Source organism: Somniosus microcephalus, chromosome 2, assembly GCF_052327205.1.
Source record: "Somniosus microcephalus isolate GS21.2 chromosome 2, FLI_Smic_1.0, whole genome shotgun sequence".
NCBI classification, from domain to species: Eukaryota; Metazoa; Chordata; class Chondrichthyes; order Squaliformes; family Somniosidae; genus Somniosus; species Somniosus microcephalus.
In genome coordinates this window covers 370,145,185-370,166,521 of record NC_140988.1, presented here as the reverse complement: position 1 = coordinate 370,166,521, position 21,337 = coordinate 370,145,185, and the positions used below count along the sequence as shown (strand labels likewise).

The 21,337-nt window shown below is 47.1% G+C and overlaps 1 protein-coding gene across 1 annotated transcript in view; it reads right to left on the bottom strand.

Moving 5' to 3' along the window:
- The window catches only part of LOC147123759 (transcription factor COE3-like), a 136,554-nt gene extending 115,576 nt beyond the window's left edge, over positions 1–20,978 (bottom strand). Inside the window, exons 1-4 of the mRNA XM_085975743.1 lie at positions 20,266–20,978; positions 18,448–18,604; positions 17,707–17,770; positions 15,730–15,785 (exon numbers count right to left, since the gene is read on the bottom strand). Coding sequence (XP_085831869.1) covers positions 15,730–15,785; positions 17,707–17,770; positions 18,448–18,604; positions 20,266–20,399 — 411 coding nt within the window. The 5' untranslated portion in view covers positions 20,400–20,978. The remainder of the gene's footprint in view (positions 1–15,729; positions 15,786–17,706; positions 17,771–18,447; positions 18,605–20,265) is intronic.
- Between the last annotated feature and the right edge of the window lie 359 nt (positions 20,979–21,337).

Sequence of the window (21,337 nt, the reverse complement as noted above, 5' to 3'; positions counted from 1 at the left end):
AACATTCTATGATTCTATGAAAGGTGCTACATAAATGGAAGTTGTTGGTGTTCTTGATTCCTATGGATGTACCTGCCTATCTTCGCTTTCTTTTTCACGTATCAGCTGTGGCTCAGTGGGTAGCACTCTCGCCTCTGAGTCAGAATTGTCATGGGTTCACATCCCACTCTTGAGACTTAAACACAAAAATCTAGGCCGACACTCCAGTGCAGTGCTGAGGGAGTGCTGCACTGTCGGAGGTGCTGTCTTTCGGATGAGACGTCAAACCGAGGCCCCGTCTGCTCTCTCAGGTGGACGTAAAAGATCCCATGGCCACTATTTCGAAGAAGAGCAGGGGAGTTATCCCCGGTGTCCTGGCTAATATTTATCCCTCAACATCACAAAAAACAGATTATCCGATCATTATCACATTGCTGTTTGTGGGAGCTTGCTGTGCGCAAATTGGCTGCTGCGTTTCCTACATTACAACAGTGACTACACTTCAAAAGTACTTCATTGGCTGTAAAGTGCTTTGGGACGTCGTGAAAGGCGCTATAGAAATGCAAGTCTTTCTCCCTTTCTGTTTCCTCTCCACCCACTTTCTCTCACTATATTCTTCCAACACGGACAGAAAGAAAAGGAATGATCACGTGGCACAACAGAGCAAGAGAGCAGGCTTGTGCATCGACACTGGATGTGAGGAACAGGAAGGACTCAAGAAAGATAGGGAAAGGGATAGAAAGAAAAAGTGAAAGGACACGTAATGGGCAATGAATATATAATGCTGCAGATACACAAATCCACGAGTTTATAATGTGTTCTTTAGCACTGGATTGAAGCTATTAGGACCGAACACAAGCAATGACACCCAGCTTATGAAGAAAAATGGTTTCTTCATTGCCAGAATCTAGCGTTGTGTGCAGCAGCAATAGGCAGTATCCATCTACATAATAAACTGTCAGGGGAAGGTCGCTGGTGTCTGCTTTCTGTGTATCTCTCCATTACGCACAGATACCGCCTGTAGACGGATGCCCGGGCTGAGGGAGATACATCACCACCACAATCCGTCATCAGATCCTTTCTACCCACCCTCGAGCCTACGCTTTTTGTTTCCTCCCCACCACTGCCCCCCCACCTTCTCGTTAGCTTCATTGGTCAACTGAGGCAATGTGTACTGGCTGGTATTTGACCAAGGGAGGCATCGCGTCCTGTCCTGTTCACCTGAAATTCGCAGGCGCGCACTTTCCATACAGCGAGGGGTCGTTGGGCAGGAGTTGCGAGGGGAACCCTGGCTGGTTTCATTTTCCTCTTCCTATGCCTAACACAGAGGTACTGAGGCCAACTGCGGCACCCCAGCGTTGCTGCCCAGTATGAGAAAGCCTAACGTGGCACAGACTGGTAACGGAGGCTGCTGCGGGAGTGGTGTAGAAAGCTCCAGATGAAGAGGTTGCGCCGGCACAGGCACGATGGGCCGAATGGCCTCCTTCTGTGCTGTATTTTCTGAGTCTATAAAGTAAAGCCCCTCAGCCCACCTGCTCATCCTTCCAGAGCACCATCTACCCTTCACGGCCTGTGCTATAAGACTCTAGTGTCCTGGCCTCACTCAGCCACTCTTCCTGCTAACCTGTTCCAACTGTTGATCACTCTCTGTGCATAGAAATCTGTCCTAAACTTGTTCTTCACAGCCCTGAACATGCGCCCTCTTGGCGGAGCAGGCTCGAGGGGCCGAATGGCCTACTCCTGCTCCTATCTTCTATGTCCTGCTGCCCTGGAGTATCACAGAATCATACTTGCCGCGTTGAAGGAGGCCATTCGGCCCATCGTGCCTGTGCCGACTCTTTGAAAAGAGTCTCTGAAAGTAATGCTCCAGATCTATCCTACTATTTTTTTCTTTCTCTGTAAGGTGCACTCTATAGACATCTCTTTACGAGGCTGTGGAGTTGTAGTCTAGCTAGTCGTTCCTCCCAGCTCACCCCCTCTAACCTCGTGGATTAGCCTCCTCGCTGTCCCCTGCACAGTTCCTAGTCCCCCTTGTTTCGCACCAAGCAGAACAGCACACAGTCCTCCAACTTTCTAGTCTGTGAACTCAACCGATTCAACAACAACTAGCACTTACAGGAAATTTTCGATTTACCGGCACCTAAATAACCGGAAATCTCGGTTAACCGGCAAAATTCAGGAGTAGGTTGAGGTAAGTTTTATTACTTGCCTTCCTCGATCTGTTGCTGTGCAAGGGTGTGGCTGCAGCTGTTGCTAAGCTACAGAGACGCTTGGAACTTGTGGCCATTGTTCTGAACCTGTTGCTAAGCAACAGGGTTTGTTGCTTTATACGGAACTCTCAGCTCCGTATCTTTTACTATAGCTTTCGGTTATCCGGAATTTTTGATGAACCGGCACCACGTCGGTCCTGTCGGTGCCGGATAAAAAAAAGTTTCCTGTATATGGGCTTTTACCGTAGTAAAATGTCCCAAGGCGCTTCAAAGGATTGTTATCAGACACAATTTGGCACCGATATTAGGACAAGTGACCGAAAAGCTTGGTCAGAGGTAGGTTGTAAGGAGCGTCTTAAATGAGGGGAGAGAGGCAAAGAGTCGGAGAGGTTTAGGGAGGGAATTCCAGAGTTTAGGGCCCAGGCAGCCGAAGGCACGGCCGCCAATGGTGGAGCAATGAAAATTGGGGGCCTCTTGGCAGAATTGGTGGAGCTCAGATATCTCAGAGGGTTGTAGGGCTGGAGGAGGTTACAGAGATAAGGAGGTGCGAGGCCCTGGAGGGATTTGAACACAAGGATGACAATTTTAAAATCGAGTCGTTGCTGGGCCAGGAGCCAATGTAGGTCAGCGAGCACAGGGGGTGATGGGTGAACGGGACTTGGTGCTGGTACGGATTCAGAAATATAAGCCAGCAATCTGCTCACTTTGTCTATTGCCAGCTCACACTGTGGTGAATGACAATACAAATATCATCATCTCAGCTCTCTTTCAAGTTCCCGCTCGGCAAGTTTCATCCCACCCCCCAAGGGTGGGAGCCTCCCATTTTTTTGTTCAGTATAGGCAGCAGCTTGCACGGCTTCCACTGAACTTCACTTGCCACCGGTCGGCCCAGCCGCAAACCCTGTCAAGCTCTCTCTGCGGGATTTGTCTGCTCCCCTCATCAGCTCCTCAGTTTGAGGTCACATCGATCGTTTGGAAAAAAAGCTTCTACAGCTCGGGTCAGGGAGTGGAGCAGTGAGCACCGTTCCCTCTCCGCGCGGTAATGGGAAAGGTCCCACGCAGGGCCGCTCACCAGCTTCTCCACTATGAATACCGCGCATGCACGGAAATTTAAAGGGAACGCGCACTAAAAGAAACAGGCCACGCAGAACAAAGCACAGCTCACAGGGAACGTTGGCAGTGAGGTGAGGAGCCAGAAGGGAATCCCACAGTGCTTTTCCATAAGGTGGAACAATCATTGGGGTGCGTCAGTACTCGAAGGTATTTCGAATGCCCCCTGGTGGCCAGTTACTGAGTGGCACCTGCAGACGTTTCGGCTCCTGATCACATTAAAATATTTTTCGGCTGTTAGGAGTTAGCTGAGTTGGTAGCACTCTCGCCTGAGTCACGGAGGTTGTGACCTCAAACCCCCACTCCAGAGACTTAAGCACAAAAAAATCTAGGGTGACAATTCATGGTGCAGTACTGAGGGGGTGCAGCACTGTCGGGGGTGCTGTCTTTCAGGTGAGCCTTTAAACTGAGGCCAAACACCACCAAAGACAATTTATCTGGTCATTATCACATTGTGGGACCTTGCTTTTTTTAAATTTGTTTATGGGATGTGGGCGTCGCTGGCAAGGCCAGCATTTATTGCCCATCCCTAACTGCCCTTGAGAAGGTGGTGGTGAGCCGCCTCCTTGAACCGCTGCAGTCCGTGTGGTGAAGGTGCTCCCACAGTGCTGTTAGGGAGGGAGTTCCAGGATTTTGACCCAGCGACGATGAAGGATCAGTGATATATTTCTAAGTCAGGATGGTGTGTGACTTGGAGGGGAACTTGGAGGTGGTGGTGTTCCCATGTGCTTGCTGCCCTTGTCCTTCTAGGTGGAAGAGGTCGCGGGTTTGGGAGGTGCTGCCGAAGAAGCCTTGGCGAGTTGCTGCAGTGCATCTTGTAGATGGTACACACTGCAGCCACGGTGCGCCGATGGTGGAGGGAGTGAATGTTTAAGGTGGTGGATGGGGTGCCAATCAAGCGGGATGCTTTGTCCTGGATGGTGTCGAGCTTCTTGAGTGTTGTTGGAACTGCACTCATCCAGGCAAGTGGAGAGTATTCCATCACACTCCTGACTTGTGCCTTGTAGATGGTGGAAAGGCTTTGGGGAGTCAGGAGGTGAGACGCTCGCCGCAGAATTCCCAGCCTCTGACCCGCACTTGTTGTCACAGTATTTATGTGGCTGGTCCAGTTAAGTTTCTGGTCAATGGTGACCCCCAGGATGTTGATGGTGGGGGATTCGGCGATGGTAATACCGCTGAATGTCAAGGGGAGGTGCGCAATATGACTGCCACATTTGCTACATTACAACAGTGACTATACTTCATTGGCTATAAAGCACTTTGGCACATCCTGAGGTCTTAAAAGGTGCTATATAAATGCAAGTTCTTTCTTTCTTTCTTTCTTTGGGAAGAACTGAGGTATATAAATGTAAATCTTGGTCAGGCAGCCCTAAGATGTTACTGGAATTAAGTGAGATAGCGGCAGAGAGAGTGAGAGACTGAATCTGTTTATTGAACAAGACTTATTTCCAATGGGAGTCTCAGGTTTACGAACAGCCGCTAGAAACAAGACTGCTGTTTTTCCTTCCCGCTAGAGCTCATTAACACTGTGGGTCAATGCACCACTTCAAATACCGAGCCCCTGAGAGCAGTGAACATAGCAGGTTCCTGGTCCATATGTCAGGCAAGTACCTTAGGAGGCGAGGAGGCTGAGGGGAGCCTTAATTGAGGCGTATAAAATTATGAGGATAGGAAGGACCTATTCCTCTTAGCAGAGAGGTCAATAGCCAGAGGGCATAGATTTAAAGTAATTGGTAGAAGGACTAGAGAGGAGTTGAAGAGAATTATTTTCACCCAGAGGGTGGTGGTGGTCTGGAACTCACTGCCTGAAAGGGCGGTAGAGGCAGAAACCCTCATCACATTTAAAAAGTACTTGGGTATGCCCTTGGTGCCACAGCCTACAGGGCTACGGACCAAGAGCTGTGTGATTTGGCTGGATCCCTTTTTTTCGGCCGGTACAGACACGGTGGGCCGAATGGCCTCCTTCTGTGCTGTAAATGTCTATGATTCTATGATTCTACCTATTCTCCAGGCCAAAGCCAGATGGGAGCAGGGCGCTTAATAAAATAATAGACAGCACATGCCCGGGTGGGTCCGACCGTACAGGGGGTAGAAAGCGTGTGTGTGGAGGCAGAAGGAAGCACGCTCTCACTTGCAGAGAGGGTTTGTTGTTAACATCTCTGTTGGAAGCCTTCACTTATGGATTTCCAGTTATCACTGGGCGGCGGCCAAAGAATATTGTCTTTGCGACAGAGAGAGATAGAGACTGACAGAGAGACTGAGGGGGCGAAATTCCCCTCGTCTGCGCCTCCGCCGGGAGGTGCTAATGGGGCGCAAATGGATTTGGCCAAGCATTTGGTCACCTGTTTATCCAGCTCTTCCAAGAGTGAGTTCATTGACACAATGTCCAACTGCTTTGCTGGGAGTCTATCCCACATATCCACTTCAATGGGGGTAACAAAGATTCCTAGATATCTCTCTGGAGAAAGAATTTTGTGATATGGTGAGGAAAAAAAACTTGCATTTATATAGCGCCTTTCCCATCCTCAGGATGTCACAACGTGCCTGATGGCCAATGAAGTACTTTTGAAGTTCAGTCGCTGAGATTATGAGACAAGACAGGTTGCACACAGCAAGATCCCTCAAACAGCAACGAGACAAATTTGTCTAGAAGGTGGGATTTCGATCTGATCATAGACTCATACAGCACGGAAGGAGGCCATTCGGCCCATCATGCCTATGCTGGGGCTGGAATCAGTGGCGAGGGAACGGAGTTTGTGGCGGCGGTCAAAGGCCCGGACTTTGCAGTGGTAATGACGGCGGAAATGTCAGCGTTCACCGACATTACCCCTCTGAAACTGACCGTAACTTCAGGATTTAGTGCATGCGCAGATAAACACGGAAATCCTGAAGTTGTGATCAGTCATTCCCTGCCCTGCCACAGGTTGCACTGTGGAACTCCCCGGAGCCGGCAATCAGTCAACTCACTTGAACTGATGAAAACGTCCCCTTTTCCGCTTAATATCGCTGTTAAAAAACCCATAAAAAATTAAGCCTTGTTCAATGAGGTGTAACTGGATTTTTAATGGTGCACTGACTGCTGAACAACCATTCTGGCCCTGAAAAACTAAATTTATCTTTGTTGAATGTCAAATTTCTCCGTTATGATATAAATAACTAGATTTTTTAAATAATAATATAAATGTAAAAAAAAAATTAAAGTTTGTTTACAGTATTTCAGCTTCTACCATAACCCCATGTATATGTCCCAACCTTTATTTCGCTGTCTATAGTATATTTAAAAATTGAATGATAAAAGCTGCTTTTTATTTCCTGGTTTGCTGTCTGTGAGAATTCTTCAATGTGATTGGCTGCTTCGCCAGCTTGACATCACTGCTGCCGAACGCTGGAGAATCCCTTTTTGACAGCGCTGCAATCAAATTAGCATCGAGAAAGCTAAAGTTTTCGCCACAGAGATGGCGAGATCTTTGTGGGCAGCTTTCTTTGAGGTCAGCGGCGAGCGCCGCCACTTCGCCGCTGACCGCAAATTCCGGGCCAATGGCTTTAATTTAATTTCATTTATGTTCATCCAGTATGGGATGTCGGACAAGCAGTATGATAAATCAGAGGCGGTGAAGGTGTAAAGTACAGGATTTTCAAGGTCATTTCAATGTCGTGAACTTTTGGTTCTTGGGCTAACGGAAAACCCAGCCTCGATGTTAACCACAAACCACAGACTTTTGTCTGCTGACAAAGCAACAACAGAAAACAGCCACAGCACGGGGTAAAAAGGTCACGACTCTGGACGAAGACAAGGAAAATTAGCTTTGGAAGACACTTCCCGGTCTGCTCGCCAGGACAACGGTCTGGTCAATGCTAATTGTACTTGAGTGTTGCGCAGTAATTGAATGTTAATTGTATGCAGATGGTGGGAATTAACTGGGGACTCACTTGCTCTCACATATATGGGAGGCGGCTGGGGAAGGGTTGCAAGCTTATCTTGTGATGGGGGGGAGGGGCAGGGGGTGCACAGCAATGTTCCCTTCAAGCTCTATTCCACATTCCACAAGAATTCTCTACCACAGAGGGCAGTGGAGGCCAATTCATTAAATATATTCAAGAAAGAGTTAGATATATTTCTTAAGGCTAAGGGGATCAAGGGATATGGGGAGAAGGCAGGGACAGGGTACTGAATTTGGATGATCAGCCATGATCTCATTGAATGGCGGAGCAGGCTCGAGGGGCCGAATGGCCTACTCCTGCTCATATCTTCTATGTTTCTATGTTTCTATGTTTTATATAAGAAAAATCACGCACGCGCGGTATTTTGACTGGGCCGCGCAGCCACTTAAAGGGGCCATGCACCCCCAAAAATATTAAAGGGAACATTGGTGCCCAGTATATAATGTGTGTCACTGCGAATAAAGGCTAGTAAACAAGTAAAGATTGTGCTCTCGTTCTCTATCCTTCACCACCTGGCTATCCGACTTTTTACAGTCAGTCCCGTGTTCTGAACTATATTCCACAGTTGTGACTTATTTAGATCTGTTGCTTCTTGTTCGTTAACTGAATAAAGTGCTTGGTAATCTTAATACCAGTTTCTGTCGTTATTATCGCCACTCAAGGTTAGAACTAGTAATAAGGTTATTTCCCCAAACCTAGGGACAAACAAATTCAATTATTAATCCTACAAAGGGGTCGAGCGATGTGGTGGTGAGGTAGAGCTGGGTGTCGTCAGCGTACATGTGGAACCTGACGCTGTGTTTTCGGATGATGTCGCCGAGGGGCAGCATGTAGGTGAGAAATAGGAGGGGGCCAAGGATAGATCCTTGGGGGGACATTAGAGGTAACGGTGCGCGAGCAGGAAGAGAAGCCGTTGCAGGCGATTCTCTGGCTACGATTAGATAGATAAGAATGGAACCAGGCGAGTGCAGTCCCACCCAGTTGTTGTGATCTGGAACGCGCTGCCTGAAAGGGCGGTGGAAGCAGGTTCAATAGTAACTTTCAAAAGGCAATTGGATAAATACTTGAAGGGGATAGCGGAGGAGAGGCATGGAGGAGGATGGTGTGGTCAACCGTGTCAAAGGCAGCAGACAGGTCAACAACAACAACAACTTGCATTTATATAGCACCTTTAACGTAGCAAAAAGTTCCAAGGCGCTTCACAGGAGCGTTAGCAATAAATACATTTTTGACAGCGAGCCATGGAAGGAGATATCAGAACAGATGAACAAAAGCTCGGTCAAAGAGGTAGGTTCTAAGAAGCATCTTAAAGGAGGAGAGCGAGGTAGAGAGGCGGAGAGGTTTAGGGAGGGAATTCCAGAGCTTAGGGCCTAGGCAGCTGATGGCACGGCCGCCAATGGCGGAGCGATTAAAATCGGGGCTATGCAAGATGCCAGAATTGGAGGAGCGCAGAAATCGCGAAGGCTTGTAGGCAATGTTCCCTTTAAGCTTCAGTTATGTGGAGAGACTGGAGAAGCTGGGGTTGTTCTCCTTAGAGCAGAGAAGAGGAGATTTGATAGAGGTGTTCAAAGTCATAAATGGTTTTGATCGAGTCAATAAGGAGAAACAGTTTCCAGTGGCAGACGGGTCGGTAACCAGAGGACACGGATTTAAGGTGATTGATCCGCAGGCGACATGAGTAAATATTTTTTTACGCAGCGAGTTGTTGTGATCTGGAACGCGCTGCCTGAAAGGGCAGTGGAAGCAGATTCAATAGTAACTTTCAAAAGGCAATTGGATAAATACTTGAAGGGGGGGAAAAAAATGACAGGGCTCTGGGGAAAGAGCGGGATTAATTGGAGAGCTCTACCAAAGAGCCGGCACAGGCACGACGGGCCCGAATGGCCGCCTTTTGTGCTGCATCTTTCTGCGATTCTATGATAATGGTGTTCTCCTGTTGCTAAAAGTTCTTAACGTTCTCATGAGACAGACGTGAGATGCAAACTCTCGACATTCTTCTCAGGGTTCAAGTGCTCGATCTACTCAGCTGCTTCTGTGCAATAAACACGATACAATCTCCTCCTAATTAACACATTACAAGTTAAAGCAAGACACTCTGGCTCTGAATGAGGATTACAAAGGCGATTACCAACAATAGGCAAACAAATTTGTAAACCCTTTACCGCAGCCTATTTAAGAATTAATTCTGCAATTTACTCGACCTGCAAACAGGAAAGACTTGAGAAACAAAACGTGATCATTTTAGACACCAGTGATTTTTTTTTCTCTGCTTCTTCTTGAAGCAGACTACAGTCATGACGCTGGGGAAAGACCACAAGCATTTGGGGATTGAAAGGAATAGCAGAACCCGTCCCGAGATAGTGATCCCGAGACACAGGACGGACCCAGTATGAAGTGTTACATGTGCTTTCAATATCCGTGTCTGCCCTGCACTTTAAGGCAATTTGTATTTTAAAAAACATTTTTGCACATCTGCCATCTTCGGTTATAACATAGGAACAGGAGTAATCCACTCAGCCCCTCGAGCCTGTTCCACAATCCAATTAGATCACGGCTGATCTGTATCTCAACTCCATCTAGCCGCCTTGGCTCTGTAATCCTTAATATCCTTGACTAACAAAATTCAATCCCAGTTTTGAAATTTTCAATTGACCACCACCCCCCCACCCCACCCCCAGCCTCCCCCCTCAACAGCTTTTTGGGGGGCGAGAGTTCCAGATTTCCACTGCCCATTGTGTGAAGAGGTGCTTCCTGACATCACCCCTGAACGGCCTGGCTCGAATTTGATGGTTCTGCCCCCCGTGTTCTGGACTCCCCCCACCAGAGGAAATACCTTCTCTCTATCTACCTGATCAAATCCTTTAATCACCTTAAACACCTCGATTAAATAAATCTATACCGTGACGTTCTTGTTCAGTTTTATCTGAATAATCATGTATCAGTCCGGTAATGGGTGTTTAAATCCCAGTTCTGAGTTTAAAGGGGGCATGTTGCATTACAGATAGCACTTTTGGTTTTGATCGAGTAGATAAGGAGAAACTCTTTCCAGTGGCAGAAAGGTCGGTAGCCAAAGTAACAGAGGTTTAAGGTGATTGGCAAAAGAACCAGAGGCGACATGCGGAAACATTTTTTTTATGCAGCGAGTTGTTGTGATCTGGAATGCGCTGCCTGAAAGGGCGGTGGAAGCAGATTCAATAGTAACTTTCAAAAAGAGAATTGGATATATACGTGAAGGGGAGAAATTTGCAGGGCTCTGGGGAAAGAGCGGGGGAGTGGGACTAATTGGGTCGCTCTTCCAAAGAGCCGGCACAGGCACGGTGGGCCGAATGGCCTCCTTCTGTGCTGTATCATTCTATTTCTTGGTCCAAGTAATCACTTGGACTGCTTTCGATCACCTAAATGGGTCAGAGAGGGAAATTTCCAGAGAATTTTTTTTCCCTTATTGGCTCTGGATTTTTCCCTGGTGTTTTGTTTCTGTTAGGAGATGGCAAGGGGATGGGGCAGGGGGAAGTGTCTAGTCATGATGCAGCCGCCATGAGGTGTGGGGCAGACTTGATGGACCAGCTGCTTTTATCCTGCCCGTCAACTTATATGTTCGCACGTTGGTCAGGAAGGGCCTAACTGTCCAACATGATGGCGATTGAAATTCGGTTCTGGGGGGTGCGGTCTGCTCAATATTGGGCTTCTACCTCAATGGCCTAACATAAATCCAGCCCTGACTGACTTCTAGGATGGCCCTCTGTCTGCTGGTTGCAAAATGGGTTCCTAGTAGGCACGAGCCAACAAACTTTATCCTCAATTGGCACTAAATTGCTAAACTGATTCAGAGAGAGCGCTGGCCTGGGAAACAGAAACACTGGAACAGCAGGGGTTGATCTTCTGAGGTTGGGGTGGAGTCACATTGTTCGGACGTTGTTGATGCATTTAACTCTTGCTGTATCCTGTCATACTTGGGAGTACTGCGTACAATTCTGGTCGCAGTTTTATGAAAAGGATATAGAAGCACTGGAGAGGGTGCAGAGAAGATTTACAAGGATGATACCAGAAATGCGAGGGTATACATATCAGGAAAGGATGAACAGGCTGGGTCTCTTTTCGCTTGAAAAAAGGCTGAGGGGTGACCTAATAGCGGTCTTTAAAATTATGAATAGAGTGGATACAGAGAGAAAGTTTCCACTTGTGCGGAAGAGCATAACTAGAGGCCATCAATATAAGGTATCACCAAGGATATAATAGGAAATTCAGAAGAAACTTCTTTACCCAGTGAGAAAGAAAGATAGACTTGCATTTCTTTAGTGCCTTTCACGTCTCAAAGCGCTTCATAGTCAATGAAGTACTTTTTGAAGTGAAGTCACTGTTGTAATGTGTAATGTAAACACGGCAGCCAATTTGCGCACAGCAAGCTCTCACAAACAGCAATGTGATAATGACCAAATAAACGGTTTTTGTTATGTTGATTGAGGGATAAATATTAGCCAGGTCGCTGGGAATAACTCCCCCGCTCTTCGTCGAAATAGTGCCGCGGGATCTTTTACGTCCACCTGAGAGAGCAGACGGGGCCTCGGTTTAACGTCTCAACCGAAAGGCGGCACCTCCGACAGAGCAGCACTCCCTCAGCACTGCACTGGAGTGTCTGCCTAGATTTATGTGCTCAAGTCCCTGGAGTGGGACTATGTACCCACAACCTTCTTGCTCAGAAGTGAGTGTACTACCCACTGAGTCACAGCTGACACTGTGGTGAGAATGTGGTACTTGCGACCACAGGGAGTGGTTGAAGCGAATAATACAGATGCATTAAAGTGAAAGTTGGATAAGCATATGAGAGATAAGGGAATAGAGGGTTACGCCGATAGAGTTAAATGAGGAAAGACGGGAGGAGGCTCGATTGGAGCATAAACGCCAGCATGGACTGGTTGGGCCGAATGGCCTGTTTCTGTGCCGTATATCCCATGGAATCCTATGTACCTGCCCTGGGAGTGTTTGATGGGACAGTATAGAGGGAGCTTTAATCTGTATCTAACCCGTGCTGTATCTGCCCTGGGTGTGTTTGATGGGACAGTGTAGAGGGAGCTTTACTCTGTATCTAACCCATGCTGTACCTGCCCTGGGAGTGTTTGATGGGACAGTGTAGAGTGAGCTTTGCTCTGTATCTAACCCGTGCTGTACCTGCCCCGGGAGTGTTTGATGGGACAGTGTAGAGGGAGCTTTACTCTGTATCTAACCCGTGCTGTACCTGCCCTGGGAGTGTTTGATGGGACAGTGTAGAGGGAGCTTTACTCTGTATCTAACCTGTGCTGTACCTGCCCTGGGAGTGTTTGATGGGACAGTGTAGAGGGAGCTTTACTCTGTATCTAACACATGCTGTACCTGCCCTGGGAGTGTTTGATGGGACAGTGTAGAGGAAGCTTTACTCTGTATTTAACCCGTGCTGTACCTGCCCTGGGAGTGTTTCATGGGACAGTGTAGAGGGAGATTTACTCTGCATCTAACCTGTGCTGTACCTGCCCTGGGAGTGTTTGATGGGACAGTGTAGAGGGAGCTTTACTCTGTATCTAATCCGTGCTGTACCTGCCCTGGGAGTGTTTGATGGGACAGTGTAGAGGGAGCTTTACTCTGTATCTAACCCATGCTGTACCTGCCCTGGGAGTGTTTGAGGGGACAGTGTAGAGGAAGCTTTACTCTGTATCTAACCCGTGCTGTACCTGCCCTGGGAGCGTGTGATGGGACAGTGTGGAGGGAGCTTTACTCTGTATCTTACCCGTGCTGTACCTGCCCTGGGAGCGTGTGATGGGACAGTGTAGAGGGAGCTTTACTCTGTATCTAACCCGTGCTGTACCTGCCCTGGGAGTGTTTGATGGGACAGTGTAGAGGGAGCTTTACTCTTTATCAAATCGTGCTGTACCTGCCCCGGGAGTGTTTGATGGGACAGTGTAGAGGGAGCTTTACTCTGTATCTAACCCGTGCTGTACCTGCCCCGGGAGTGTTTGATGGGACAGTGTAGAGGGAGCTTTACTCTGTATCTAACCCGTGCTGTACCTGCCCTGGGAGTGTTTGATGGGACAGTGTAGAGGGAGCTTTACTCTCTATCTAACCTGTGCTGTACCTGCCCTGGGAGTGTTTGATGGGACAGTGTAGAGGGAGCTTTACTCTGTATCTAATCCGTGCTGTACCTGCCCTGGGAGTGTTTGATGGGACAGTGTAGAGGGAGCTTTACTCTGTATCTAACCCATGCTGTACTCACCCTGGGAGTGTTTGATGGGGCAGTGTAAAGGGAGCTTTACTTTGTATCTAACCCGTGCTGTACCTGCCCTGGGAGTGTTTGAGGGGACAGTGTAGAGGAAGCTTTACTCTGTATCTTACCCGTGCTGTACCTGCCCTGGGAGTGTTTGATGGGACAGTGTAGAGCGAGCTTTACTCTGTATCTTACCCGTGCTGTACCTGCCCTGGGAGTGTTTGATGGGACAGTGTAGAGGGAGCTTTACTCAGTATCTAACCCGTGCTGTACCTTCCCAGGGAGTGTTTGATGGGACAGTGTAGGGGGAGCTTGACTCTGTATCCAACCCGTGCTGTACCTCCCCTGGGAGTGTTTGATGGGACAGTGTAGAGGGAGCTTTACTCTGTATCTAACCCCGAGCTGTACCTGCCCTTGGAGTGTTTGATGGGACAGTGTAGAGGGAGCTTTACTCTGTATCTAAGGCGTGCTGTACCTGCCCTGGGAGTGTTTGATGGGACAGTGTAGAGGGAGCTTTACTCTGTATCTAACCCGGGCTGTACCTGCCCTGGGAGTGTTTGATGGGACAGTGTAGAGGGAGCTTTACTCTGTATTTAACCAGTGCTGTACCTGCCCTGGGAGTGTTTGATGGGACAGTGTAGAGGGAGCTTTACTCTGTATCTAACCCGTGCTGTACCTGCCCTGGGAGTGTTTGATGGGACAGTGTAGAGGGAGCTTTACTCTGTATCTAACCCGTGCTGTACCTGCCCTGGGAGTGTTTGATGGGACAGTGTAGAGGGAGCTTTACTCTGTATCTAACCCGTGCTGTACCTGCCCTGGGAGTGTTTGATGGGACAGTGTAGAGGGAGCTTTACTCTGTATCTAACCCATGCTGTACCTGCCCTGGGAGTGTTTGATGGGACAGTGTAGAGGGAGCTTTACTCTGTATCTAACCCTTGCTGTACCTGCCCTGGGAGTGTTTTATGGGACAGTGTAGAGGGAGCTTTACTCTGTATCTAACCCGGGCTGTACCTGCCCTGGGAGTGTTTGATGGGACAGTGTAGAGGGAGCTTTACTCTGTATCTAACCCGTGCTGTACCTGCCCTGGGAGTGTTTGCTGGGACAGTGTAGAGGGAGCTTTACTCTGTATCTAACCCGTGCTGTACCTGCCCTGGGAGTGTTTGATGCGGGCACTTGGTGCCTGAATTGGGAGGTTTGCTCTTCCTCATGAATATCCCTCACTTTGGGAAGCACAAAATGAAGTCAAAAAGAAAATTTCAGGTAAATCAGGGAGTATTTTACACCTCAATCGGGATTGAATATTTGAGTGGTATGATTCTGGAATTCTGTGAATGGTATGGTGAGTGATGTGGCATTATGCCTCACATGCATAGCTGGTTGAATTCAAAATTCCCTGTTTTAAACCCGTCCTTAAGGCGAATAATTTAAATCGTTCCTAAAGTGCCGATATTAATTTCTCACTGTTTTTTTTTGCATTTCTCCAAGGTACAATTATGAGGCCAGACAAAATCTCGATTCACTTGCATTTGAGCGCAGTGTAAATAAATTCATCCGACAGAAACCAAACAAAATGTTTGCGTAAACATTTTTTTCTCTGATTTGCAGCTGACACGCTCGTTCCCGACGCGACCGATCGACTCCGATCTGCGTGTCAAGGCGGCCGCAGAATTCGCAGCAAGCAATTTAGCACCTCGCTGCAGCACTGCGGCAAAGCTGTGCATCAGCGTACGATGCGCCCATGGGGAGTAGGGGAGGTGGCGATTTCTGGCAAGCAGGCAGTGCCCGGAGAATCCTCCCGAAGTCAAAAAAATGAATGCCAAGCGGCGACACTGAAGAAAACGGCTTTCAGCTGGCTATTGATTAACAACAAAAATAAACATCAACGCACGACAATTCAATACTGCGATGCATCAGGCTGCTGCTATTAATAACAAATCGAATTAGGCCCACCGCATCGTTAACAGCTGGGCCCACACCGATTGTGTTACCCCAAACTCATTTTAAAATATTAATCTGATTTGAAAATCCTGGGATGGTGGGTGGCGGAACAGATCCCTGCACAAAAAAAAATGCCTCTTTTTTTTAAAACAAAAAAAGAAAATATCAAAGCAGCTGATTTTGGAGAATTAGTTCAATTGAGAGACGTGTTTTCTCTTCAGAAAGCTGCTGGAGCTCGGAAGGCAACAGTAAACCCCGGCTGAATAATCGGACGGATTTGCTCCTGTACGGTTTCGACGGCATACAACCCCTCCCTACCTGTTTGGTCATTGAGTCTATCAGACGTACGAATAAATCCTGTTCCGTTCGGATTCCTGCGTGCGAGGCGGGGAGGAGGAGGGAGAGGCGGCGGGCGGGGGGGGGGGGGGAGAAAAAAAAACAAGGAATAAATAAAAAGGAATTTTCCTTTCTCAGTGCAATTTTTTTTTATCACACCCACCCCTTACTATACAGCACGACAGTGTTGGTCATTTTGTCTCTTTCAGTCTTTTGCGGTGTTTTAAAAGAAAGAGCTTTGCTGGAAATTTTCCTCAGTCATGATAGCAGAGAATTCTGGAATCACACAGCAAGTTGCAAAAAACAGGGCAGATCATTCAATGTTTGGCGGAGAGACCCAGAACTGCCCCAGCAGCACCAATTCCCAAACACTAACCTGCCCATTCACTTTGCAGATGGTGTCAGATGCGTTGTGCATTGCCAACACTTTCTCTCTTTAGTTCAGATTTGCAGTTTGAATGTTAGATTTATTCCCCCACCCTCTCCCTATCTCTTGTGCACCTTTCCCAAATCCTTCAACTTTCTTTTCCCCCCTAAATCTCTCTCTCTCTCTCTCCTGATTCCTCCTGATTCGTCACTGTCCTAAAACCTCTCACGTTAAATTCCCCCCTTGCAGTTTCAGGTCGTATTTCCATTGTCATTATTCCCTCTCTCCCCCCCTGCAATATCACCATCGATGTCTATATTTTGGGTCTCCTCTCCCCGGCCGCTGTCTGTACTTTTTTTTATGTTGAGAAAGAAGTCTTTCTAACGGGGAGGGTAGATTGAGGCAGACGAGTCGCATCTCAGCCTCAGACGACAAGCTCCCCGCTCCAGTTTAACAGAACAGGCTGTTAAGTGATACTGCAAATAGTTCAATGCTATTGCGAACTGCGAGGGAACAGTGCGGTCTGTGCAATGAAATATAACTCGCTTGTTAATTCAGCAGAGCCCGGCAATAGATTCGGGCTGATCACTGTATGTGTGTGTGTGTGTGTGAATATATGGGACATATATTAAAGGGGAAGGTTAATTCAGTACCAGCCGATTAAACACAAATCTTATCTCCCCCACACAAACGTCGGCGTAAATATATTTATAATAATTTCACAGCTCTTGCATGTTAAAATATATATTCGGCCTTTGCACCAATAAATAAAATGACAATTAACCGTTGCGTAAATATAAAGTTAAATATAGTTCAGAATCTTATCTAAGCGGCTCCTCCTTAAAACTCAGAACTGAGATTTAAACGCCCATTATAAATAACTATATATTTTTTTTAATCTCTTCAATGCATTTATTATTTTCCTAAGCGTCAGAAAGCTTATCGATGCGTTTAAAAAAAAACCGTTGACTTAAAGCAAAGTTTTGCGCCTAAGTTTTTTTTTCCTAAAAAAAATCTGATTGTAACTAAAATGCGTGTGGATTTCCCCATCTACAAACCGCGCGGCATTAGACTGGGGGTGGATTGAGGGCTTGTAGCAGAGTTTACAAACACAGCATGTGTGAACACGGTGCCTACATCGGAGATCCCCCAACCAACACTCGTGTGTATATAAAAATAATAAACACCAGCATTCGGAAACAAGCTCGTTTCCGAATCCGGAGTTGCTATCTCTGAATGCTGATGTTTGTATTTACTTCAGGGTTTTGTTTTTTTTTCTCCCTGAACTGAAATTAATATTCTTTTTGCATCTTTGGTTTTTTTTTAAATCGTAAGTTTTCATCTGAAAATTGCATTGGAATTATTGTATCCAATCCACACTGCGCTTAATTGTAAGTGTTTTTATAATTTATATATATATCAGATTCTGGCCTTGAAAAGGGAACCAGAAACAAGGAGGAATCTCCCAAACCCCTTGCTCCAAAAGATGGCAATACATAGATTTGTTTTTGGAAGTTGATTTTTTTTTGCCTGCCTCTCTCTCTCTCTCTCTCTCTCGGGTGTGTGTCTTGTTGCTGTCTGCGGTTGCTTACCGTTGCTGTACAGAAGCTGTAACTTGTAGTGAACCCCGTTATTCGTTTTCTCCCCGTTCTGTTCCTGAGGAGAAGCAGCGAGAAAAATCAATCGCCAATTAAGATCGAATGCAAGCTGGACCGCGTGTTGCATAAATGCAACTTTGCGATTCATTCAGTTGTATTATTGCAAAACTTAAAATATGTATTTTATATATATATATGAAATGAAACTAGAGTTCCGCACGTGGCTGTTAAATTTACACATTTTACGCCGAGATGTTTGCCATAGATGCCTCTATGGACGGACGGTGATGGGGGGGAAGGAAATGTGTACAAAAAACAGCACATTCTCTGCAGCTCCAAGCATGCTGCAGAGATAGTCTGGATGTGGGGCGCCGGGGAAAACAGGCAATGTGAGTAGATAGAAAGGAGAGAGAGAGAGATAGAGTGCAATAGAAAGGAGGAGGACATTTAAAACAAGAACATGTGGAAAATAGGAGAGAGAAACAGGAATAGAAACAGTGAACTGGGAATGGTAAAAAGGAAAGAGATAGAAAGGGGGAGAAAGAGGAATAGTGAGACGCGAATGAAAAGGATAGAATGAGATGAGGTTGGAAAAAGTCGGAATTAAGGGTAGAAAGAGACAAAGATTGAAAATAGTAGGAATGAAAAAAGAACGAAAGGACAGAAAGAGCAAAAGGATTGAAAGTGAGGGAGGGGAGAAGGAGAGGAAAGTGTAACGGGGGGAGTGAAGCTTACTTTGTCCTTTTCCACGAAGTCCACAAACGCCGTCCTCTCGATCTCCACCGGCTGTCCCTGTCGATCGTAGAGCGCCAACACGAAGTGGAAGAAGTTGGATTTGCGGAGGTTGGAGGGCGGCTGCTTCTCAAAGTGTGACCGGGCCAAGCCGACCCCGCTGCGGGCACAGGAGCACAAGGCAAGCCGCCGGTTAATGAGTCACCTTCACCCAGTGATCAGACTGACAAGGACCAGGAGAGACAGGGACTTCAGTCACTTCACAGCTTCTTATTGTGGGCTGGCTGGGTGGCGGGAGGGAGTGGAATCATTCCTCGTGTTACTTTGATGTCAGAAGTTTTTTTTTGGGAATTGATATTAAAAGATGTGTTAAATGAGATTAGCATCTTGTCAACTGCAGAGTTACAGCCGGCAGTTGTGTTACAGGATAACTGGAGACGGATTGCACCGATTAATACACTCACGCTGCACAGAGCAGACAGTTACTCTTAAATAAAAATATATGTACTTGTTTTAAATAAAAGTTGTTCGTACTGAGGGAAATGGAAATATTAAACGCTTTGCATTTTTCATTCTGCAAGTTAAGGGGACATCGGCCAACACTGGGCTGAAAGGTGAAGGAGAAGGGGGAGAGCGAAAGGAGGGATGGGGAAGGAGAAATCATTTAGGAAACTTTGTATTTGAAACGTTACACCGCCAAATTATATTGTTGCGGATTATAAATGAGTCTGTGCCATAAAAGTGAGACCAGAAGGATAAGTAGGAAGAATGAAATAAGAAACTTAAATCTCCTGCAGCAGATCAGATGGTTATATTTTTTTTAATTAAATTCTGATTTGCCGACCGGTGTGAGAGTGTTGGGGGAACAAGAGAGGAAAGGAGACAGAGAAAGTTTTATAAACACTGTCTGGGAAAGGAAAAGTGGCCGAGGCCCGCTTAAAGTGGGAGCTCCGAATCCTCAATCTCACAAAGACATGGGGAGGAACGGGAAAAGGGTGAAAGGAAAAGAGAGAGAGAGAGACGGAGAGAAGGAAAGAAACGGGCAGAAAGATAGCAATACAGGAGAGGAAGAAAGGAAATCAAAGAGGGACAGAGAGAGGGAGAGAGAGAAACAGAAAAAACATAAAAATGGAAAGAGAAAGAAACGGGGAGAAGAAACAGTGAACAGCAGTAAGAGGGAGAGGGAGAAATAGAGGCAGAAAAAGGGAGAGGGAGAAATAGAGGCAGAAAAAGGGAGAGGGAGAAATAGAGGCAGAAAAAGGGAGAGGGAGAAATAGAGGCAGAAAAAGGGAGAGGGAGAAATAGAGGCAGAAAAAGGGAGAGGGAGAAATAGAGGCAGAAAAGGGAGAGGGAGAAATAGAGGCAGAAAAAGGGGAGAGGGAGAAATAGAGGCAGAAAAAGGGAGAGGGAGAAATAGGGGATTAGCAGAAAGAGGGAAAGAGAAAGAATGGGAAAGAGGGAGGATGATAAAGAAACGGAGAAAGACCGAACCAGGGAGTAAATAGCAGAAAATGACAAACCGTGAAACGGGGAGAGAAAACTAACGGGGAAACCAAGGACTTAACATCTTGGTCAAGTCGGAAAATCTAATTTCCACCTGACCAAAAGATTCTCCTTAGAAAACAAGCGAGAAACAATACGACACAACACCACACACAGGGCAAAGTAACAGCGGCATCGGCAGAGTTCGGAGCTCCTGGTCACCGGGCTGGTAACACGGGGCGGGTGGGGGGGGGACACACAACAACACAAAATAGAAACAATATCATCCCCTCACCCCAGCAGCACCCTCCAAAATAAAACCCAGCGCTCCGCACTCACCTCTGTGCCGCGGTGTTGGCGTCCAGTATCCCGCCGGACTGCATCCAGGATCTTACGGGATTCATCCCGGCAACCAAGGGTTCCTCTTTCATGGTGATCCCACCTCTCGGTATGTTCTCCTGGATGGCAAACATCAAAGCAGCCTGTCGTTGTCTGGTCTGTTTGTTTGTCTTGTGTTATTATGCTTATATTTCCAAGAGAGACACACACAATAGTTGTTTCTCTCTGTGTGTGTGTTTGTGTTGTGTGTCTGTCTGCGTGTCAATGTCAAGTGAAGAAAAAAAGAGCCACACACAGTATTTCTCTGCCTGTCCACTGGGCATACAGATCCCCCCAACCAGTCAATTGATCTGTCTTCACTTCTCTGATCGGAGGAGGAGAGAGAGAGAGTTGCACTTGAGAATTGCTCCTTTGGTCTCTCACTGACAAATTAACATGCTCCTTGTAAATAAAGAAGTCTTCTAATTCAGCTGAATAAAGTTGAATCCTCCAAAGCCAATGCAATATTTCGTTCTAGCAAATATATATATACATGGGATAGAGAGATGTAGAATGCAGAAGGGATCGTCAGCTCCTGGAGGCAACGCTATGAAGAGTGAGTTATCCATGTAGCGAGCTAGAGGCTGAGGAGGGGTTTTTCTTTGCTTGCCTTTCACACACACCCCCCCTTTCCCCGGGGAGACTGGCGTGGTTTGCAGATCTGCGATTGCCTCCTATCCCCTCTCTCTCTCTCTCCCTCTCTGTCCCCCCACCCCCCTCCCTCCCTCCCTCCCCGAGTCTTTGTGGCTGTGCTATCCCAGAGGAATGCACCTTCTCCCGGGCTCGCCAACTCTCCCACCCCCGGGGAGAGACGCTCGTGGTTCTGATTGACACCCGGGAGGAGGGCTTATGTGGACCAAATTAGGACATCTTTATTTAAATCTCCCACTCCGGCTCCACCAGGATTGGCTGGAGAGGGAGGGTTTGCGATGATGACATCAGCCATCACCCACGTCATCTCCCTGAGTTCCAAATTAAAAAGTGAAATCCCAGGTAAAATGTCTTTTAACTCTTTAGTAACCAAATCTGCGCC